We start from the raw sequence: 23,074 nt of genomic DNA, 5'->3' as shown, positions 1-23,074 counted from the left end.
CCAGTTTTCTGTCTTTGCTAATCCTTTCTATTTTCTCTTATCCTCCAGCAACATTTTATGTTTTCTATCACTATAGATTACTATAGTTTGCATGTTATAGAATTTAGTATAAATGGAATCATGTTCTTTTTGTTTTGGCTTGGCAGTTTTTCAGAAATTAAGATTTTTGTGTGTATTAATAGTTCATTATTATGTACTGTTCTGTTGTATGAATATACCATAATTTGTTTATTCCTTCACCTGTTGATGGAAATTTGAGTTTCTAATTTTGAATACTATAAAATTGCAGCCTACACTCATATTCATATGAACATATGCCTGATACTGAGTGGCTCAGCCTGTTCCATGTATTTTGGTTTTGGAGCTTTTGTTTTGGTGGTGGTTGTTTGTTTTTGGTAGTTTTATTTGTATGTTATTTGGCTGTTAAAGGTAGAAGGGTTAATTTGGTGTCTGTCCCTCTATCCTGGCTAGAATATAGTTTAGAAGTATTTGGGAAAAGGCATTGGTTGAGACAGGGTATCACTGCATAGCTCAGGTTGGCCTGGAACTCTGTCCTCCTACCTGAGCCTCTGAGTGCGGGGTTACAGGCATGCATCACCACGCTGCTCTAGAATTATGGTGTGAAGTCTAGCTGGGGCTTTGTGGAAGTGGCTGGATGTGTGAATGTGAATCAGGAGGGTGTGAATATGGATGAAGGGAGTGTGATAATTAAATCAGTCCATTGATTGATTTAGCAGTTCTGGATGTGGGTTGTACCAACCAACACTAATATAAAAGGAAAGATGGAAGACAGGCCTGCTGCTATGGGCTGTTTCTTGTCTGCCATTCCACCCTGCCTTGGAGCCAGCCAATGGACTGAAATGTCTACCAACTGTGAGTTAAAATAAAACTTTCCTCCTTTTACCTTGGGTGTCTAGTACTTTGCCTCAGCAACAAGGAAAGTAACTTAACACATTGGCTAACCTGGTGTTTTGTTTTGATCTAATTTTATTTGCCTTGTATTTAGAGAATACTGTGTGGTCTTTCTGGTATGGAGTCTTTAGAATCTGTTGAGACTTTATGGCTTTAGATAAATTTTTTTATATGTCCTTACAGTCTATTCTCAGTGTACATCATGCTACTGTGTTATTTAAATCTACATTTGTAAATCTTTGTGCTTGATTTGCCAGTTTCTAGGAAATACTAATACAAAATTTCAAAAAATTTTGAGCCTAATTTTCTAAGCATAGAAATTCATAGCTGACATACTTTCCTAATATGCCATGCCATGCACCATCACTGATGAAACCTACAAAACTACGAAACAAAATGAACTTTTAGTTATGAGCTGGTCGTCTCTGGCATTTGTTATAGTACTGGAAAGCTGACTAACATACTTGGTTATATTGCTAAATGACCAAGACATGTTTGCCAGTGTATTTTACAGATATCTTTGCATCCCTTATGCTACTTCTGCCTTAATAGAACCTTTCCTCTCTTATGGAAATGTTAGTCATTTTCAGTGTGATGTTCCGCGTTACAAGTTCCGTCATCTTTACCTTCAAGTTCCCATTCATGCCAGTGTCTGCTACAGTGCTTTCCTATGTGCCCTGGCTACAAGTAGCCACCAAGTACCAGTGTTGTAGCTAACGAAGGTTTTCACAGAGTTCCAGTTTCTAAACCTATTCTAGTTTTTAGGGTTCTGCTTCAGGTTGATGGTAGGGAACTTCAGACCCTGTGCTTCTGTAGGACAGCTTGCTTTCACCCCTCCTGCCAACCTGCCAAGCAAGGTGTTTTCTATTGAGACAAAACTTCTGAGGTTCCTTGCCTCCTGTCTGATGTGTGCTAAAATTCTCATTCCCTTCAACACTTTAACGTCCCATTTGTATTCTTCAAACTGTTCTGGTTTCCTGTTTTAACCATCACTAAGACCTTTACCTGTGTGCTTTTTAGTTGGCAGCGGGATATCACCTCTAGAGATTTCACTTGTCTGTCATCTTGATCAACAGTAGTTGCAAATATTTAGGATGGACTATACCGTGAATTCTCTTTTACTTCTTGTACTTTACCATTTTTGAGGCACTTTTCCATTTAGAGAGCAGTTACAGTGTTGTCATGAAGTACACCAGATAAACATCACTTGACATAGTTTATTCTGAGAATTCATTGTTCAGAATTGCACAGGTTAGGATGGCAAGGGTGAAGAACAGTTCAGGTAACAGTTCAACTGACATGTAAACCGAAACATTAAATACCAGACATACGTAACATAGCTTAGCATGTGACCTTAGTCAATACCTAGTAAACATGTATAATATTTTACTGTTATGATTGTTAATATGAGAAACACTCTACAGGAGGTGGGAATAGGCCATTTCATTGTGGGTTGGCTTAATGTAGGTGAATAAAGCAACCGAAACCTGGTTATCTTACATCTAAAAGGCAAAAATTAAGGAGTGCATTTTGATTTTTACAGAAATTTGTGAGAACAAATATGTTTAAAATGTTGCCATTCGTTAGAAAAATGGTATTGTTGGGCTAGGGGATTTAGCTCAGCAGCACAAGCACCTGCTTATCAAGCGCAAGGTCCTGAGTTCGATCCCTGGTACCAAAAATAAAAAAAAGAAAGAAAAATAATATTGGTGAGGACAAAAAACTTATGACAGAGGCTGAATGTGGTAGGACACACCTGTAATCCCTGAGGCAGGAGGACTGCTGTGAGTTCAAGGACATCCTGAACTGCTTAGTGAAAGCCTTTCTCAAAAAGACAAAAACAAAAACCATCTTAGATCCTCTCCCCTTACCACTCAGACAACATTCCTGCCATGATGTTTACAGTAGCTGTAAGAACATAGAAGAAGGAATAAGTCTATTTGATCTTTCAAGTTTGAACTGCAAAAGAGGCACTTTTTGTATACAATTAGCTGGTTCACTTAAATAATGTTAAAGGTTATCTCCTAAAAAAAAAAAAGTGACAACTTTCAAGTTTGTAATTATACTCTGTGGGAGTCTCCAAAGCTCTGCTGTAAGTTCAAATCAGACCTGGCTTTGGAAATTGGCTTCCATGTTCCTACTGTAGTGCATAGCCTAGGGCCAGCCCTTAGCCTGTGGAATTATTTCCAGAGTATTTAAGTATGTTGTTATAACATAGTTGTCATTAGGGAAATGCATTTTCCAAATCAGATACAGGACTAAATCTCCAACCATAGAAATATCACAGGGACAGCCAGAATGGCTTTGGCAGTGTTAGCTGTTGGGTCAGTGTTTCCACAGAAGTTCCCTCCCTTGGTCAATAACTGGCCAGGAATAACTGTTAAGTGCTCCAGGAACAGATCTCTCCTGGCCCTTATGTCAAGGCTGAGACACTTTCTGCTGCATACATTCAGTCAAGTCCTAAGTCAAATGTGTCTATCAAATGTGTCTAATTACCTACCAAAAGTAAAAAAATAGTCTACCCCTGAAGTTTTGATAACTTAATATCCCATTTCTTTCTGGATTTGAACAAATCTAACCAAGATGAAGTAGTTCTTGCCTTTATATAATACTGCCTCTTCCAATCTAGTCATAGCTAAATTTTATACAATATATACATATATATATATTCAACAAGTGACTTATTTAAATACTATACATATGTACACATTCTAACATTGATGATAATGGCACTTTTCAGCTTCTGGGCTGTCCATCTGGAGTCAGCTCATACCTGTAAGACAGTGGGGTTTGCACCTGTGTTAGGAGGTCAGTGTGTTGTAGCTGTAACAGGGTAAGATGTCTGGGCCTCCACAGAGCCTACAGTCCCATCTCTTGAGTTGGCCGGGCAGAGTTAACACTAGAATTTACAAAAGTCATATGGGCGAGACCTGAAGGCAGTACTTTAAGGAAGTGGTGGCACACTGAGGGCATGCACATTGTATGAAATGTTTTTTCTAAACTAAAACCTCAGTGTTGAGATTTACTTCAGCGTTGGTACTCTGTGATAAATCAGAGGGTTGCACTTTAGGCCCTTGTCTCTAAATTCACCATTACTGCTATGAGGTGTTAATTTGTCTCGTTTCCTACAGTGAAATATTACTGAAAGGGGAAGAACTTTGGAGAGAAAATATGGGCAACTGAGACTATCTTGAATAGCACATTAACAGTGATAAAATAAAAAGACTTACCATTGTGAAAAGCCTTTAATCAGATCTTCTTTTGATAAATCAATCAGTACCTAAAGGTGACAAAAAGTTCCCTTATATAAAACACTGCTTTAAATAGAAACAGTGAAATAAACTGAATTGATCATAAAAGGAGCTCCATAGCACTCAGCTTTCCAGCAGCGATTTTGTTTTGGCTCTCGACATTGCACCTCTCCAGGGACAGTGCAGACACTGACCTCAGTGTCCTGGGCAAAGGCCAGTTGCTCTTCAGAGTTTACTTCAGGTTTTTTTCCTTTTTAAATTTTTAAATGAATGTTATAAAAATAAAATTTGCTTTATCTGTAAACAGGAATAATACCATCTGCTTCATCGCAGTGAGTGCTTTAAAGAGGTGACTATAAGGTATTTATTAAAATACAACAGGTACAGAGTGCTACACAAATACATTTTGAGTGGGTCTCTCCTGGGCATATTCCTGGGAGTTAATACCATGGCAAATGTTCAAATATTTGTGGAATGCTGAATTTGGCTTGTCAAATTAAAATAATTCATACCAATTCATATTTCTGTATTCTTTAAAGAATATGAAAGACAAAAAGGGTTTTGGAGTCAGTTCTAATACTAGCTGTAATGATTTTGCCAGAATTTCTGCAAGGCTAAGTTCCCCCATCAGGACACCAGCAGTCCTTGTCTTGTATACTTACTTTTCCTAACTCCTTCCTTCTGTGTGAACCAAGTGGCCTACTGTTTTTGACCGCAACATCTAATGACCTCTTCTGTACTTCTTCCATAGGAACAAAAAATTCAAATCTTTAAGGAGCAAGAAATGAGATTTACGTATTTCAGTCATTTTGGTTGAAATTTTAAAGTGTTTCATCTACTCCCCCACTGAAACAGGAACCACAGATTGAGCATCTGGAGTGGTTCTGACTGAGTACCTCAGTAAATTGATTATAGATCATTACCGTCCCATGTTGGTCATGAACCCGGGAAGTAGAAAGGGGCCTGAGAAGTACCTCTTGAAAATTAGCAGCTGCCTCCTTGGACTAAGGCAGAAGAGTCTCTGTCATATATTCCTAAAGGACTCTGGAGCCAGTATATCTAGGTTTATTTTTAAGGTAGGGGTGGCCAAGTCTGTCTTCCAGATTCTTTTGAGAGAATAAGAAACTAATTGTGTGTTAAGTCAAATGTTAAACCTACCCCTTCAATCCCTACGTAGCATTTTGACATCTTTTTGTGTGGCTGAGCTGTCTTTGAGGTCAAAGTCTCTTATGTGGCTCTAGATGATACAGTGGTGTCTGGCATGAGGTACTGAGTAAATGAACAATAAAATATCTTCCTGACAGCCCTTTTTTAAACTTTTTTTTGGACTTTTTGAGTCAGGTTTTTGCTGTGCAGGTCAGGCTGGCCTTGGGCTCACTTTGTAACTCAGGCCTAGTCTCAAACTTGCCATGATCCCCCTGCCTCGGCCTCCTAAATGCTGTGATTACAGGCCTGCACCACCAAGCCCAGCTATGACAGCTTTTCTTAACAAACTCAGAGCATAGCTCTTAAGAGAACATAGACATAGTTCTTCGACATTGTCAAAAAAGAATCAGTTACAATCCTTTTAAAGTGTTGGCCAAAATTAGGAGTATATTTGTGCCATCTTCTAAGCTGGCTAAAGTAGATTTTCTTAGGACTCTGAAACAGAAGTAATGATGAAATTCTGACTTCAGAAACTTGTGGATTATCAAGACTGAAAATATTTGAAATGAAATTTGCTATGTGATTAGAACCTGCCAAGCAGTTGTCTTCCTACGGACATGGGTGGAGAAGCCTCTGTGGAGAAGTGGAAAGCATTTGTCTCACCTGCCATCTCTTATGTTGCAAGAGGGCCAAAAGCTTTGAGCCATAGAGGAAATTTTAGGTCCTCAGGTTCCATTAAAACAGATACAGAACACAAATTTTGATCAAATTCAAATCTTATTGCCAAAAAATATTTAAAGAGAATGAGTATAGAACATTTCATAATCAGGAACACTGGTCTCAGTGGGCTGTTAAATGGGGGCAGCCCTTTTCTCCCACAAAAAAGTATGTAGAGGCTTCTTTAAGTCAGACCGTTAACCCTGAACAGCCTGGCTGCCTCTGGCACTCGGCAGCACCCAGCAGCTACCTGAAAGGACTGGGCATTCTAGGCTGACCCGCGGCCACTTACGTCTCGTCAAACAGGGGCTCCAGGGTCTTGCGTTTCACTGAGGTCTTCTTGCGACTTGCCCACCTCCTTTCGGGCAACAGGTAGATGCGGACGTAGGGGTCAGCTCCTCTGCTACTACATGGAGTCAGGTTTCTGATTTGTAGGGGGGAAAAGGCCCTTGGATTTCAGACACTGAAAATAGTCATTCGGGGGAGAGCTAAACATCTGCCGTTAGGTGGGCTTGAGAATAAACACTTTTTGTGGTCTACTTGAAAGTTTACAAAACACGAAAGTCTCCAGAATTTAGAGGACAAAGTACCAGGTGCATAATTTCAAAACCATGTTAGGCCAAACACTTTCCATCTAAGTTAGATATTTCTGCTTGGGAAAATCTACTGGCTGTCAGCCAACCCAAGGGTCTTAGCACAGCCTTAGCTTCCTGACCTCATCAACACCATCAATGAATAACCACTTGTGTGTCCTTTTCCACTCATGACACACAGGCCTTTAAATTTCATTTCTCCCCAGTTAATGTTACTACCTCGTCTCTGTCTACTACATGCCCTTACTATTGCTCCAAGGGCCCACATTTTGATTTACGGTTGCCTGATGGTTCCAAAGAACCTCCTTGTCCCAGAATCCCTTTACCTGCAGCCATTGACCAGCACCCTGAGGCAGCGCCACAGACACACGTAGCGCACCGTGAGCTGGATCTCACCAAGCCCTTGCGGTCTGCAGCTGCCAATTCTGTGAAGAAAGAGCTTGTAACCTCTCTTGTCATAACGGGTTAACCCTCTCCCCTCAAAACAGAAGTGTGTTCTTCTGCGGGAACCCAGAGCCATGTGGGTGCATACTTCTAAGTTCCTTTCAGGTGGAAGTTGGTTCCACCCAGCATCAGATCATAGCTGGCCTGTTTTGCAGTAGGACAAACATGAACCCTGGAATGGATCTGCCTTGCAGTTCCTTTGGGTCAATCTGATTTTTAAGATACTAAGTTCTCTCTTAGGATTATGGTGAAGACTGAACCAAATCAGATAAAATATTCAGTCTATAGTAAACAATAAGTGGCAGCCACTAGTTACATAATTACATATCTTAAGCTTTTCATTTCATTACACCATAGCGCTTTAGCATTCAGCAGATGGTTCTGCTAGAAGAGACTTTCTATTTTACCATTGTATATAGCTGGAGACATAACCAGACAGATGGGCTTTTTCCCTTATCCTATATTCTTTCTATCACACCATGCTACCTCACAAAGATATGGTATTCTGTGGAAAACCACAATTTCTATAGCTATTTAAGGTCATGTCTGCTTTCCCATCCAGGAAATATTTGTCATGCAGGTGGTATTAGAAAAGGTTAAGCAGAGAGGTGCATACTCAGAGTTGAAGGTGACATCTGTCAGGTCAAAGCAGGAAGAGGCCAGGGAGTTGAGCGAGGACATGCTGGGAAGCAGACCCTTGGGTGGCCATACAAATGGGGAGGCAGGGCCCTTGATGGGTCTGGGTGACTTGATGGGCCCTGGAGAATGGGGGCCTGGGACAGTCAGGAAGATGGTAGCTGAGCTCTTCTTCCCTGCAGGCTCACAGAACCCTTTGGCACTGTCCTTGCCTTTGGGATCTGGGCCTGTCTCTTGCGTTACAGGGTTGGCAACAGTGGTGGTGGTTAAGGTGCTCTTGCAGGCATCCGTGGTGTCAGAAGCAGGGGCGAGAGGACACGGCAACTCTGCAGGGCCTTCTCCTTGGGGTGGGTCTTTGGGACCATGGTTGGTAGCCACCTTCTTGATGAACAGAGGCCCTTTCTTTAGGGCTTTGGGTCCTGTGTATGGGCTCCCCAGCTCTCGTTCCTCTATGCACAAAAACTGGAAGCAGACGACAAGGTAGTTTATGGACTGGGCCCAGCACTTCTACCACCCCAGTCACTGTGTTTCTTTCCCTTTTCCCCTCAATCATCGATCACCAAGACCCTTCCTAGGGAATTTCATTTACAAAAATATGTTAACCCAAGTGTCCTGAAAAATCTTCTATGCCAAAATGAAATGAGCATCTTTTAAAATGCACAGCAAATTGATAAGCAAGCAAGCATAATTCCTTTTAAAAAGAAAACTGAAAAATGAAAGTTAAGCTATTCTTGAGTCATTGTGAGAGTTATACTGAGATCCATAAAGATGAGATCTCTGTGAAAAAGTACTAAGGAAATAGAAATAAAAGGTATGGTCAAGAGACATGGAAGACAGATGAGAAGGACCAGTATAGAGGCTGTAAAGAGGGATTTAAGAATGAGAGAGCCGGAGACATGGCAAGTGTGATGTCATGAGTTTGATTCCCAGTACCAAAAAAAAAAAGAGAATGTGGGAAGGCAGTATTTGCAGAGACAACTGACTGTATTTGAAACCTGTTTGTCCAGAGCTTCTGGGATAGTTCACCTTGCTCCATAGCCAAAGCTGTACTCTCCCTGGGGACAAGAAAGATTTACCCGCAACACCAGCCTCATAGAAATGAGGCTGTCCAGGCCTGAGTGGTCCAGCGGAAAGCGCTGCTCCAGGGTGAGGTCCACACTGGACAGGATCTGGCACAGGGGGAACTCCAGCACTCCCAGCGCACACTCCTGGCTGTCATCCAGGACCTGGGCAGAGGGCCAGTCACAGAATGAAAGGCTGGCTAGCCCTACCTACACCACTGCTACCTTCTGGGCTCCCGCCAGTCTGGGTTTACTTCAGTTCATATTTGGCATCTCATTCTTTTCTAGAAACAGGTACAGAGCTAGGTCAGAGCTGGTCTCTGCCTGTGGTCAGGGCAAGAGAGTGACTCAGGGCAGAGGTGAGTATGGTTCTTCTGAAGCCAGTCAGGCAGATGCCCAGGGCTACACGGGCACAGGGGCTTCAGGGACCAGCAGCTGACATCCAGGCAAAACTAGGGATTCCAGAGGGTCCCAGCTTCACCACTCACTGGTCCTGAGATCTTGGGCAAATCACTGATTTAGCATCTATCTGCTTATATATAAAAGGAGTTAATCTCTTCCAACAGATTTTTTATGAAGATTCAATGAAAATTTTTAAACAGGTATGCCATTATAATGTCCTGCATAGATACCAACATAGGCCACTCAGGGGTGTGTGAAACTATAGAGTCCCTTTTCAGGTAGAGCTAAGGAACTTGAGGGGTTTGAAAGCCTCCTACACTATGACATTGGGTACCAGCCCCAAGGAGATGCAGCCTTGTGGGGCTCCAGTGTCCTCCCACATACCAGAGGCTGATGAAATAGGGCTGGAACCTGCTCAAGGCCTGCAAGCCCTCCCAGCTTAGAGATCTCTTAACTCCATCCCAAGAGCCCCAGTTCAAACCTTCAGATGGAGATGCTCAACTGTCACACTGTGCACAAAAAAGGCGAACACCTGGCTCCACACAGGGTCCTTGCTGTGCGGACAGGTCTGAGAACAGAAGGGGAGGTTGCTACAGGTCAGTTTGGGCAGAGCTTGCTGCTGGCCTTCTCCGCTGTCAGTCTGGCCACCATGTACCAATGGGAACCTTACCTGCACGCAGGGCTCAGACCTGCCCACTCCAGCCAGGGACATATGAGGGCAGGAGACCACACTCAAAGGCCAGGGGGACTCTGCCAGAAGTTTTACTGGAAGCTTAACATTGCCCTATGGTGAGAGCTCACTCTGGGGGAGTGGGGCCAGGCCGATGTCTGGTACCAGACTGAGGGCTTCATGGTGTTGTAGAAAGGACAAGGGCTCTAGAACCATGCTCAAGCTTATACCCTAACAATTGCTTTGTGGTGCTGCTCTTGGGCGTGTCAGTACCTCTGATCCTCAGAGCCTGAACTATAAAACTACTCTGTGAAGTTATTGTGAGGCCCACTAAAATAAAGTGCCTCCTAGGTATTCAGGCTAAGCTAATTTCCTTCCTGTTTGCTCAGTTCCTTACCCCAGGCCTGCACACCAGAGACTCTTACCTTACTTGTGTATGTCTTCTTGCCTACTGACAACTTGACATAGGAAGAAGGGTCTCTGCTGCCCTTATTCTGTGAAATAGGAAAGCCCACAATATTGAAATGGTGCCATGAGGGTCTGCCAGGGTCCCCATCTCCACCACACCCTGCTCCCATCAGCCCTCAGGGCAGTTGGAGTAGCAACTGCTTCCCTTAGAGAAGGCCCTCTGGCTCACTGGGCCACAATTACGCAACTACACAGGATGGGGCTGATGCAGGCAGAGGTTCCAAGTTACAGACTAGAGGCCTGGGCCAGAGCTTGGCTTGGCAGGGAGCAGGCTCTTCCCCTGGGGCTATGAAAACAGACAGAGTAAAGTTCCGCCTCCTCACTGTAAGACCCAGGCACATAATCTGGGTACTCTTGAGTATGTAAATGGCAATAAAAATTACAGTAGTCACAGATAAGGAACGGGAGGAGCTGCCAAGCCAGTGCTCAGCATACAGGAGACACAGTGAAGGGTACCTGCACTCCTGTTACCCTTTGTGATAAAAGTGTAATTTGCCTTCTTGAGTTTTTGGCCCATTTATGCCTACCTTGGTAAATCTGGAGAGTTTTTTGGCTCGATATTCACCATTCAAGTAGTCAAAAGGGTTTCTCTGCAGCACAAGGAGAGTCAAGGTTAAATCACCTTGGAAATTTGGAAATGCTATGTACTAGGGAAGTTGTGTGTGACACTGAATATGTCGCCACTCACCGGCAGGTTGCAAGCATTCTCCAAGAAGACCACAAGGATGGCAGTAGAAAGACCACCATGGTCCTGAAAACGGACACAAGCTGTTACCAAGTGGCCTCAGCAGCAAGAGAAACAGACTGGTTTTAGAGATGCCTACTCACGGTGAGGGAAGCCAGCCCTCACTCCAGACTAGCCCTACCTCTATCACCTCCTAGGCTTATGCTGCAGCTAAGAAATAACTGAAGCATGGCAGATTCAAGTTAGACACAAGGGTATGTTTCCCTGTGAACCAGGATGACAGGCACAGACACAGAGCTCTAAGGACCTCATTCTTCCTGAAAATGACTGAGTTGCTCAGAGGCTATTGCTCCAGAGTAGACTGGGGCTTCCCTGGATGGAGAAAGGGGGCTGAGTGACATATTCTCCAGGAGATAAGAAGTGGGGCGCCTCATCTCTTTCCCTTCTTCACCTACACGCACCCTCAGTGTTCTACTAGGGAGTCATTGACACTCACCTCTGTCAGCGCCTCCTGGTCAGTGAGCAGTGAAAGCCACTCCAGCCGCAGATGTAGCCGTCCACTGGTTGTGTCATTCAGGACAAACCACTGGGGTAGAGGCAGGAGAGAAAAGCTCAAGGACATGAATAGGGAGATGCTGTAAAGCCCTTTGGGGTCACTCACTCCTGAGGCCTGGTGGATCTTAACATAGGCTCCAGGGAAAATGTGACCCAACTGAGACAGGATCAGCAGGACTGGCAGAGGTGGCTGTAGGAGGGCAGAAATACTATACTTTGGGGTGGAAAACATTGGTCCAGTGTGTCCTCCCCGTGATGTGACTGCCCTCTGCTGGGCATCCTTACTCTGTGGGCTCTGGTGGACCAGCAGTTCCTGGCACCACCTGTGCCTCCCTCAGCTTGTCCCTGAGGATGGGTATGTGTGCAGCCTGGAAGGGGGCCCATGTCATAGGACTAGCTTGGCTGACGCAACCTGCTAGAGCTGTCTGCAGGAAGGGGGCTACACCGAGAACTCCCAGGGGTGTGGGCACCAGGTCTACCTCATCCACCACTCTATTCGTCATGACATCCCCGAGGCAGATCTGCAGGCTGGAAGACACAGGGAGAGGGAGTCAGCAGCAATCCACAGGGGTCCTGGAAACCTACCCCAGGATCTGTTTTCAAGTATCTGAGGAGGCCATTAAGATAGTGGGTTTTATGCATCCCAAGAAAACAACTGGAGACCAATTCTAGCTCAGATGAATTAGCTAACCATCAAGCCTGATCCATTGGACATGGGACCCCTCCCCCAGGAGGCAGATGGCTTCCAGGCCCAGCCAGGACAAGCAGGGGACGCTGCACACATGCCTCTGGATTTCCCAGCAGCAATGCTGCTGGTATTTTGAGTGGGATGATTCTTCATTGTGCAAAACTGCTCATGCATTGTGGGAATTTAGCTTGCTAGTCCTGTGCCTTCTGATGCCATGGTACCATCTCTTGCAGTCATTGTGCCTCCTTTGATTTAAAGGGCTAAGTACAGATGGCATGTATGTGAGAGGAGGTCACTCCCACATCACAGCATCCCTAGGACCGAAGCCCACCAGGAGGTCCCGACAGCCACAGGGGAAGCGTGTCATTTCTGTGTAACTTAGAAATGTGCTTGAGCTCAAAGTACCTCAGTTCAAGGCATGGACCACAAACCAGAATCCTAGCCTGCAACTCTTAAAATTGCAACTTAATTTTCATTAAGATGAAGATAAAAGTGCTAAGACCTGGTACGAACTCTTTCTTCAGCTGTTAGATTGAATCTCTCCCATTTGGTATTTTATAATTACATTTGCACAAAAGCAAATGCGACAGTACAGGGTGTATAGACTCAGCACTTCCTGCCCTGAGGTGAGGATGCTAACACTTGTGAGGCTCTTTCTGCTCAGGGACACAGGTGAACATGCACACTTGGGGATCTCTCCTGGAAAGATGAGCCCAACTACACAGTGCTCCCCCACTTACTAGCATATCCCAGGTGGCCTTCCATCAACACACACTGATTCTATGGGTTCTGAAAACTGCAGAATTTTCTGTCATTCAGTCAGGGCCCTCTGCAGCTGGCCATTCAGGTCTCTGGGTTGAGGAGGAAGTCTATTTCCAGACACTCCGATAAGCTTTTTAAATACTCATGCTCTTATTTTATAGAATCCTGGAAGTGGGACTGTTTCTAGACATATGAATTTGACCCCACCCCAGCCACTCCAATCTGTACATATCCCTGAAGGCCAGGCTTCTGTGGGATCAGGAACCTCGCTATCCATGCCAGCCTCTTTCACTGCTTCAAGAGGACTCTGGGGTCCTCTCTGTACTGCCCAAGGACCTATATGAGGGCTGGGGGCTCAAGACACATCTGGGAAAGTCTGTGGCAGGACTGGAATGGGGACACAGGATGTCTCGCACGGTTTTTCTGTCAAAGTGATCAGAAAGGTTGCAGGTCATTTAGCACTGGGAGCAGGGTCCCTGTGCCCCAGGGCCTAGCTCAGAGCCCCCAGCCCGGCCCAGCCCCACCCCTCCTCACCTGCCCAGGAAGTCATCCTTGTCAGTATCCTCATCGTACAGGTCCACCTCTAAGTCCTGACCAGGGACTTCATACACCATGAACTGGAAAAACAAAAGTGTTGCAGGTCACAATGAATGGATCAGCCATGGATGACCCAGAAGGAGCCAAGTGCCAGCTTGATGTCCTGGCAGGTTTCTAGCTGTCTCAGTGCCCTAGAGCCCACCTGTAAGAAGGGAGCAGTGCTTCACCCCCACAGCTGCCAGGCAGGATTAGAGGCAATGCATGCATAGCCCAGGCAGTGGGTGCCCAGGGACAGTGGCTGGTGCCCACTCTGCATCGAGCTTAAATGTCTTAGTGCATTTGCCCATCACATCCTTCTGACCCCACAGCATGACACCAGAAAACTAAGCCGTCTATATCACCCTGCATTCACTGCCTCAGCCCATACAGGAGAACGCATAGATGGCACAGTGGGAGGAGAGTGTGGAAGACGGCACCTAGGTGGTGGCCTGGAACACAGAAGCGAGGGGTCTTCTGGGTCCCGCCCTTCAAGTAGGAAGGACCATGGCTGAACTCAGGAACTTCGGACCCTAGTGTCTGAGGCTGACAGTGTAAGACAGAACTGCCTGAGGGACTTTTTCTTTGATCTGAAAACTTCCAGCAAAGATGACTCATGGGGAAAGAAGGTAGGGGCTCGATTGCAGGATGCAAATGGGGGATGGGAGTGGCAAAGCAGCCAGCCACTGAAGCCTGGTGACAGGGAAGTAGGATGTGCATGGACCTGCCTGCCTGTCCCCAAGGCTCACTCCCCTGGCCAGTGAGTCCCTGTGGTACCCATGTTTCCCTTGACTGTGCCCAGTGAGCCCCTGAGTGAAGCCTGGAGGCACGTGAACAGGCCCTGGAGCCTCTCACCTCAAATACCTCGTTCCAGGTGGGATTCAGATTCTTGTAGATGGTCCTGCTCCGGAAGTGCTGCAGGCCGATGCCCACCTTGGCGTAGGGGTCTGACTTGCATCCAAGTCCCAGGAAGTTGTCCTTCTGGGCCAGCTTCTCAGCCTCCAGCAAGTGGACTCTGATCACCCCCTAGAAAATGCCCCCGCCCAGGGCTCACAGCTGCTCCCTGGGCTGGACCAGGCCAGCCCTCGGGCCCAGGGCTGTCTCCCTCGCATCAGAGTGTTTCAGCCCGTGCCTGCCTCCATCCTGCCACCCCAATGGCTTACAGTGGTGCCTCGGTTCACAAACTGAAGTTCTACAGTTTTGGAAAAGATGGCCATGTTTGTGATTGCATGAGAAAGATGGCCACAGTCATGTTTGTCACCCAAGGCAGAGTTTGCAAACAAAAAATTTTATCAAATACTTCCATTTGTGAACCAAACTGCAAATGAAAGTGTTCATGAACCAAAGTACCACTGTATTCACCTGCAGCTGTTTGCCCCTCCTGTGCCACCAGCTGTATCACCTGAGGAGGTGATACCTGTGCTCCCAGCATCAAGCATCACCCCCACACATACACATACCCTGTTATGCTACCCTTCCCTCATTCACATAGGTGACTGTTAATGAAATGAAAAACTGTGACTCTGTTAATAAAAAAAAAACAGCACATAAAGATTAGGACAATAACAGCTTAGAGGGGTGATGCCTCCATCTTAGGACAGTTTTTTAAATCCCAGTAAACATACATGCATTTGTCTTTTGACTACAAAATCACCTATGAAAATATACCCCTGAGGCAAACTGACAGAAATATAAAAAGACACATGCATAGGCTAATCATGACACTGTAATGGCAAAAGACTAGGTACAACTAGCTGTCCATAGGTGGGCGCCAGGTGAGCTTGGAGTCTGTCCACTCCCATGGCAGGAGTGCTGCAGCCTATTCTACTACCAAAGAAATGGGGACACATATGTGTACTTAGGACCACATACATGTGTCTGGTCTTACTAAGAAGAATGTAAAATAACGGGAGAATAAACCATTCAGGGGAAAGGTGGGGATCAGGCAGGAAAAACAAGAGGTACAAGTCAAGCTCCTTAAAATATAATTTGGGGTTTTTGTTTGTTTGTTTTGTCTTTTTGAGACACTATGCGGTTCAGGTTGGTCTTGAACTCACTTTGTGACCTAGGCTGGCCTCAAACACACAATCCTCCTGCTTCAGCCTCCCAAGTGCTGGGATTACAGGCATGCGCCACCACACCTGGCTCCTAATTTATTTTTTATATTTATTGTACTTACATAAAATAAGCACAACTATAAAAGGAAGTCAAGGTAAAAAAAATAAACCCTAAAAACAGAAATGAAACAAATCAATGTCAGTATTTGTGGTTTGTCTCTCTCTGACTCTCTCTCTCACACACTCACACACACACACAAACACACACTATCCTAGATGCATTCAGACTGCAGCAAGTTGACAGTATGTAGGATACATGCTAAGGACAGAATGTTTCTGGTAACTGTGGCATGGGTGGCGGTGTTGTACTGACAATCTGGGGCTGTCGGGCACGCAGTGTGAGTTAAAGCCAGTGCATGCCAGTGGGAAGGCTGCGAGGATGGTGTGAGGATGCTCCCCTGCCAGCCTGGCCTCCAGGGCCCTGCCTCTGCAGGACTGTGCAGCCGACTGAGTGGGAACAAAAGGGGGTGCTTCACACCTGCTGCCACAGGCAAAACTGGGCACTTGCCCACCCTGGGGTCCTGACTCCCGGCTCTTCCCACAGCCAGGGCCATAGGACATGAGGAACAGTGGACCAGTCTGGAATTAGCCAGAATCTTCCTCAGCAAACCCCACGGTGACAGAGGTAAGAGATCCTCCCTGAGGAGAGGAAGGGGACTCTATGTTTCCTGGTTGCAAGTGCCTACAGCCCCCACACAAGCAGCATGGGGGACCAGGAGCACAGGAAAGAATGCGGCTGGTCCTCCCCTTCCTTAGATGGGTGGCTTCGGGCAAGTCAATCCAGCTCTCAGCCTCAGACTCCACCGTCTCCACAAGGCAGGACTAAGCGTAGCACTGAATGCTTTTCAGGGACTCCCCCACCACCAGCCCCCGCACCCTGGGGCCTGGGCCCTGCAGCAGGCACTGGGCACTCACACAGGGCAGAGGGAAGCGCAGGTTGGTCACGTCCAGACCCTTCTTCACAGGCACGGTCATGCGGTTGGGCAGCACCAGGTGGGCAGCAATGAGGTCCTCCAGCAGGCCATCTGACACCTCACTGGGATACCGGGCATGACCAGCTGTGGAAGGGTGACTCTGCTTCCCCATGCCACCTGCCCATCCCCCTCGGTGCTGGAACCAAGGGCCCTGCTTCGCGGGGTTCCCACCTATAGGCAGCCATCACCCATCCAGCCTGGGTTGGGAGGGAGGTGAGTACACTGATTGACAGGCCCTGACACTCTGCCCAATAAGCTGTGCCCTCACTTATGCTCCAAACCCCTCTGCCCCAGTCTGCTGCACTGAGGCAACACAGCAGGACAGCCACCAGCAGATGCTACAGCCTGGGCTGGAATCTCAGCTCCGTCCCCGACCTTTGGGAGCTAGTCTCTCAGCTAACAGTGAGGATGACAATCAATGCCTGCCTCCTGGCTGTTCTCACCAGGAAGTGATAAAAGCACTGAGAACAGTGCCTCTTTCTCAGGCAGAGTTCCCGAGAGTTGGCCATTGTGCTCCTGCTCTTTGGTGTCACACTGATACTCTCTTACCTGCTGCCCTCTCCCCCAGTGCAGGGAAGGAGGGACAGGGGATAGGCAGGACTGGAACACAGTAAGTACTCAAGAAATACGTTTTTGAAAGGGAGAATGCACAACTAGATTCTCTTCACCCAGAATAGGAAGATCTGTGGGGAGACCTGAAATGACTGCTTGAGTATGTGGCAAGAGAACTGGCATCCATCTGGCCAGTCCAGCTGTCCCTCCCTCTGGGGCAGGGGTGGCTGGTGGGGCTGGAATCCTCCTCTGAGCCCCTGGCTCCAGGAAAGTGGCCTTGGAAGGCAGCTTTTCCTTCAGGCTACTGCTGTGACACTGTCGCCTATGTTTGCAGCCATCACGGTCACCTGGGCTGCCCCCCACGTACTTGGGCTAGTGGGGGAGGGAGGGGTTGGGATGAAGGGGGCCATTTGCATGTGTCCAGATCCAGGGATCTCCCCCCATGCACAGCTGGGCGTTCTTCCAGGGACTACCAGACAGAGCCCTTAGGCTCCTGTTTACTGAGGAAGGGCCCAGAGAGGTAAAGTGACTTGTCCACAGTCACATATTAGCTAAGTGACAGAGCAGGAGCTGGCTGAGGCTGTGGCTTCATTAGTCCACACGGCCTCCTCCAGGACTTCTCATCTGATCAGAGCCACTATCCCTTTCCCCTGCCCAGCACAGGGGCCCGCTATCCCTCAGCCCAACATTGATCAAAGCACTTCTTCCCCACAGTGTGTATTCGTGTGTGTCTATGTGTATAGTACACGTGTGCACATACTGGGCCAAGACCTGCTCCCAGAGGCTGCATGACCCTCTTAGCCGCCCACCTCAGCCCACACTCCAAATACCTGAAGAATTTTTCCTCTGCTGCTGCCACCTCTGCTGCCCTCTTCCCTAAGCTCAGAGTAGCTCCTGGCACTGACCGCAGGGCCCTGAGGGGCCCACACTTGAATTCTGGAAGTCTTAGCACTTACTTGATTCCTGGTGCATCCAGCAGGTTGGTCAGGCCTGTCCAGTTGATCTGCAGGTGCTACCAGGGGAGAGAGAGGCTATGAAGCTGGAAAGAGCTGGGAGCCCAGAGCTCAGATACTCGTACCACCCAAACAGAGAATGGTGCTGGGCAGGGTGTCGGGGGCATCCTTTCAGAATATCAGGTAGCTAAGGATACTTCCTGGCCTGGCTCTCAGGCCTCTGGGCTGTGGAGCACCCAGGTCTTCGCTCAGGATGGGCATGAGGTCAGGCCACTGCTTCCTGCCAGGACCATGAGAGGAGGGGGCCTGCCCACATGGCCCCCTCCTCTCTGGGCTAGATTTTTAATTAGCTTAAAGTTTGTCTCAGCAACAGTTCAGCCCACCCATGAGTCCCTCTGAACGTGGCTTCTTCATCATGGGGAAGTCCTCATCTTGAGTCTTAACTCCTCAAGCTGAGGTGAGGAGGCCACTGGGGGCTGAGGCAGTCTGTGCTTGGGCTCAATTCCAGGGTACAAGGCCCAGTGGGCAATGCCTGCTCACAGGGAACGGCCAGCCTACCCCCGCTCTGGGACTCACCGGCTTTTGAAGGAAGAATACAGTCACAGCCCCCACAAAGGGCTTGTCCACCAACAAAGGCTCCAGGATGATCCGCAGGGTGCCCTGCAACTAGACAGATACAAGAATGTATGAGGAACTCAGGCTCCTTCCCTTCTGCTATGCTCAGTGAAGGCCACCGCTGCCTTGTCCCCTGCCACACCCTCCCTGAGTGTCAGGACCATCCGCCCCAGCCCACCTGCTGTCACCACCGGGAGCCTACCCAGTGCACAGGAACGGGGACACAGCTGGGACCCTGCTGCCAGCCACAGTGGGCCGTGAACTGGCTGACCCAGGCAGAGGTCACCCAGAACAGATTTCCAGCCCAATACAGGTCATTTTAACCTCCTGGGTTTTACAGAAAGACTCTGTCACTCTAGAAACAGCCTCATCTCCCCCAGCAGTAAAGAGTCTTTGCAAACAGAGGCAGACTGTGGGCCCTGAGGCAGAGTAGCAATTGATGAAGCCCAACACCACCTCCTTGCCATGTGACCAGCCCCTGTGCAGTGTCATCACCACCTTTGCTGCTGCTCCAGCAAAAGCTGGCTCCCCCTTCCCTGAGCCCAGACCAGGGGCTGCGTTTCACCCACCTGGATGCCATTCACACCAGCATGAATCTTCTGCAGCTCCACACTGATCTCACAGTCTCCGATGTAGCTGACATGGGGATGTTGGGGGAGAGACAGGCAGGTCCACTGCTTAGAGAGGGCAGGAAACTTGCCCAGTGTGTACATATAGCCCCAGTCCTGGCTGCTGACCACGAGCCTGAATTGTGTCAGTCAGCATGTGGCTACACCAACAGCCTCAACATTGTTCAGCTCTGCTCAGGCTCAGACCCAAGAAGCAACCACCCAGGCTCCTGCACCTGGAATCCTGGCAAGACAGTCTGACGTGGGGTCAGAAGGGCAGTGACTGGGGGCTCTCACCCCATGTCACCCACAGCTGAGAAGGAGGGGCACTTGGTAACTACGCTGCATCCCTGCTCGGTCTCTGCCCAGGCATCCACCCTGAGGACACAGTGGCAGTCCCATTGCCTAGATCCAGCCGTCACCCCAGGTTTTGCTGGGGGTGGTAGAGGTAGGCAAAGGTAACAAGTTCTTAGGCTGCAAGAAAGGAAGCCTGACTTGTGGCTCCTTTCAGTTGCTAGGCCCAGGAAGCCAGGGAGGGTGAAGAGCAGGGAGCTGAAGGAGAAGTCTAAGTAGAGGGAGAAGGCAGCCATCATACGTTGCAGGACATGGGCAGAGGTGCCCGATGTCACAAATCACAGCAAGCCCAAGCTACCCTTCAGTCGGGGCAGGCAGGATGCGCAGAAGCGACTGCAGGCACTGTTGTAGGCACTGAGTGGGCCAGGTGACCCCACGTGCCCTGCTATTCACACAGCTAAGCCTCACAGCCAGGAGCACCTGGTTGCCTGGCACCAGCCCCCGCCTGAACAGGACACGGTGGTCCCATAACTGGCTCCTTCCTCCCCAGTGTGCTTTCAATACCAGCTAAGGATAGCACTGGGTCAAGACAGGAAACAGGAGACACCAGAGGGGACAGCAGCACTCTGGACCCTCAGGAGTAAACCCTACCTTTGGAGCACAATTCCAACCTCACACCTCCAGGGAAATTTCTGGATGGAATCTTCTTCCTGACATAAGCCCCTTATAAATCGCATTTCAAAGAGCCCTTTCTCAAACCCACTGAATTAGCCATGCCTGTGTCCTGGCTCCTTGTCACTTTCCTGTCGTGCCACAGAGCCCCGAGCCTGACCTGAGTCCCCTCCTGCTCCTGTCACACTTTTCCCTCTAGCCACATCCTTATTGTGGCAGCTAGTCTGACTCTCCAGGTGATCCAGGCTTGGTTTCCAACAAGGTTCTGCTGCTGAGCCCTTAGAATCCACAGCTGCCATGGGGTTAAAAAAAAAAAAAAAAAAGCCAGGAGTGGGCCAGGGTGGCTTCCTTGGGACCGGTCACTCCCCATCTATTCTCCTGACACCGCTCCCCCAGCTCCAGCCAGGCCCTAGCGCTCCAGCCTGGATGGGGTCCTGGGTCTGGGAGGGAATCTATACCCTAAATCACTGTCTCCACACCAGTTCTTCCAGAGCAGTCCTGCCTCTCAATGCATACTTGGCCCCACTAGACCCTGGGACGGAGGCTCACCATATCTGTAGGTCCAGGGTCACCTGTCTCGGGTTGCTTTTGTTAGTGTGGGCCTTGACTCCGTTCACCCTGGGACACTGGAAGAGATGAGGGGAGGGCCAGGTCAGCAGGTTCTCATGGCAGTGGGGGCCCCAGCCCTCAGCCAGCACTGGGCCTTGTCACAACAGTCAGCATGACCGATATCCTCTAGGCTGAAGCACACAAGGAAACTCACCCTGAGCCCCTGTGCTGCCCCTCCCTTGAGCAGACCCCTCCTTTCTCTCCCTTCCTGCCACAGCCATCTGTGGGGCACACCTGCCTCTGTGCAGCCTGGAGAGAAGGCAAGGAGTGATGGCGACCATTCAGAGAAAAGTGGGCTGGGGGTACAAGGAGGAGCAGCCCATGTTATCCCAGGGGATCAGGGACTTCAGGGACATCTCCCAGCCCAGCCTAGATGGGTTTAGTGAAGGTTCCTAGAGGGGAAAGCGATTACAGCAAGTCTGGCAGATGAGTACGGCTTGGCCCCACAAGGGTAAGGCAAGAGGGCAGGGTCCCGGCTGAGGAGTCTGATCCCCAGGATTCAAGGTCCCGTGGCTGGAGCAATAGTTCCAGGCTCTGGGCCGACAGCCAGCCATTTTCCTGGTAACTGTCCCCCTCTGCCCAGATTCCTCTTTTCCCAGCAGGGATCTGATTATTACTGATCAGAGATAAAAACCAAATTTCAAGTCAGATAGGGCGCCACACATCTGCAGTCCCAGCACTGGGGAGGCAGAGGCAGGCAGATCGAAAGTCAAAGCCCATCCTCGACAGTTTAGCAATTTGACAGGACCCTGTCTGAAGATAAAAAAAAAAATTTTTTTAAAGGGCTGGGGATATGGCTCAGTGCAAAGGCCTTGAGTTTAACCCTCTAATCCTCAGCATCACAATAATAACATTATTTGAATCTGGGTTAATGATATGCACGTTGAGAGGCAGTGGTTAGAGGTGTAGTTCACTGATGTCTGCTATATAGTTTGAAATGCATTTTTTAAAAAAGATGACTAGAGAGAAGCATGACTGTAATAAATCAAATATAGCAATAAGCTAACACTGCTATAGTTCAGACAGTAGGTATAAGATGTTTGCTGTAGTAATTCAACTTTTTGTGTGTTTAAAATTTTCCATAGTAAAATTTAGAAAGATTTAATCAATCCTGCTAGAGGGAAGATTTCATGCACTTTCCATTTACGCTATAGAAACTGTTATTTACAAATGTACTGTCCCATGAAAAGGTTCTCAGAGGGGCTGGGGATTTTAGCTCAGTGGCATAAGCGCCTGCCTTGCAAGCAGGCAGTCGTGAGTTCGATCCCTGGTACCGATCAAAAGGAAAAAGACCAAAAAAAAAGTGTAAAAAAGAAAAGGTTCTCAGAGTGTGGAACCAAAAATGCAAAAAAAAAAAAAAAAAGTATTACAAGGACATGTTCAACAGTTAATTAATAATATCATGTAGTTTTCCCATAATCTGTAATATGAGTGATACAACAACCTTTTAAAGTTGTTTCTCATTATTTGTTGTGTTTTGTTTTGTGTCAATACAGGGTATTAAACCCTCTGAGCTACATCCCCAGCCCAGTTTTTATTGTTTATTTTTGAGCCAGAGTTTGACTGAGATGCTAAATTGCCCAGACTGGGCTCAGATTTGTGATCCTCCAGCTTCAGTCTCCCAGAGTGCTGGGGTTACAAGTATGTGCCACCACATAGAGCTTTTTATATTTAACGTTTATTTTGTTCTGATTTTGCATTTTTACTATTTACTTATTGGTGATTGAGCCCAGGCTCTTCATATTTGGCTGTATCCTCAAGCTGTTTGTTTTATGACAGAATATGGCTAAATTGCCTGAAGTGATCCTCCTGCCTCAGCCTCCCAGAGGGCTAGCATTATAGGAATGTGTCACCAAGCCCAGCTAATTTTATATTCTTTTTTTAAAGACAGTCCCTAGATTGTAGAAGCTTCAGAGGGATCCCCCTGGAAGCCTGGCTGGAGGGGGTGCACTGCAAATAACGGGTGGGAGCAGCAACCATAAAAGCGGGTGAGCACCTAGACCCTTATTTACAGGGACAGATTCCAGAGAAGACTGCCTGCCTGGAGGCTGCTACCACAGAGAGGAAGGATGACCTCCTTTAAGCATCCACTGCGTGCCAGGCAGGGTGGCATTGGC

At 47.8% G+C, this 23,074-nt stretch overlaps 1 protein-coding gene across 5 annotated transcripts in view; it reads right to left on the bottom strand.

Annotated features, from left to right (window-relative positions):
• Esyt3 (extended synaptotagmin 3) overlaps positions 1-23,074 on the bottom strand; it is a 64,000-nt gene that overhangs the window by 16,111 nt on the left and 24,815 nt on the right. Inside the window, exons 4-23 of one of the 5 annotated variants that reach the window (XM_013159962.2) lie at positions 20,898-20,974; positions 19,344-19,410; positions 18,736-18,825; positions 18,163-18,218; positions 16,596-16,716; positions 14,419-14,589; positions 13,525-13,607; positions 12,020-12,068; positions 11,482-11,571; positions 10,989-11,051; positions 10,828-10,890; positions 10,258-10,326; positions 9,644-9,730; positions 8,776-8,925; positions 7,680-8,161; positions 6,946-7,044; positions 6,319-6,432; positions 4,826-4,931; positions 4,143-4,192; positions 2,110-3,685 (exon numbers count right to left, since the gene is read on the bottom strand). In XM_013159962.2, coding sequence (XP_013015416.1) covers positions 3,649-3,685; positions 4,143-4,192; positions 4,826-4,931; positions 6,319-6,432; positions 6,946-7,044; positions 7,680-8,161; positions 8,776-8,925; positions 9,644-9,730; positions 10,258-10,326; positions 10,828-10,890; positions 10,989-11,051; positions 11,482-11,571; positions 12,020-12,068; positions 13,525-13,607; positions 14,419-14,589; positions 16,596-16,716; positions 18,163-18,218; positions 18,736-18,825; positions 19,344-19,410; positions 20,898-20,974 — 2,124 coding nt within the window. In that variant the 3' untranslated portion in view covers positions 2,110-3,648. Of the gene's footprint in view, positions 1-2,109; positions 3,686-4,142; positions 4,193-4,825; positions 4,932-6,318; positions 6,490-6,945; positions 7,045-7,679; positions 8,162-8,775; positions 8,926-9,643; positions 9,731-10,257; positions 10,327-10,827; positions 10,891-10,988; positions 11,052-11,481; positions 11,572-12,019; positions 12,069-13,524; positions 13,608-14,418; positions 14,590-16,595; positions 16,717-18,162; positions 18,219-18,735; positions 18,826-19,343; positions 19,411-20,897; positions 20,975-23,074 lie in introns of those variants that run through there. The other 4 variants (XM_003476745.4, XM_063249069.1, XM_063249070.1 and 1 more) reach the window with 4 other exon arrangements.

This window comes from Cavia porcellus, unplaced genomic scaffold (genome assembly GCF_034190915.1).
Source record: "Cavia porcellus strain 051 isolate PalLab524CR breed Dunkin Hartley unplaced genomic scaffold, mCavPor4.1 scaffold_5, whole genome shotgun sequence".
NCBI lineage: Eukaryota > Metazoa > Chordata > Mammalia > Rodentia > Caviidae > Cavia > Cavia porcellus.
The sequence above is the reverse complement of the archived record's forward strand: the minus strand, read 5'-3'. Positions and strand labels throughout refer to the sequence as shown.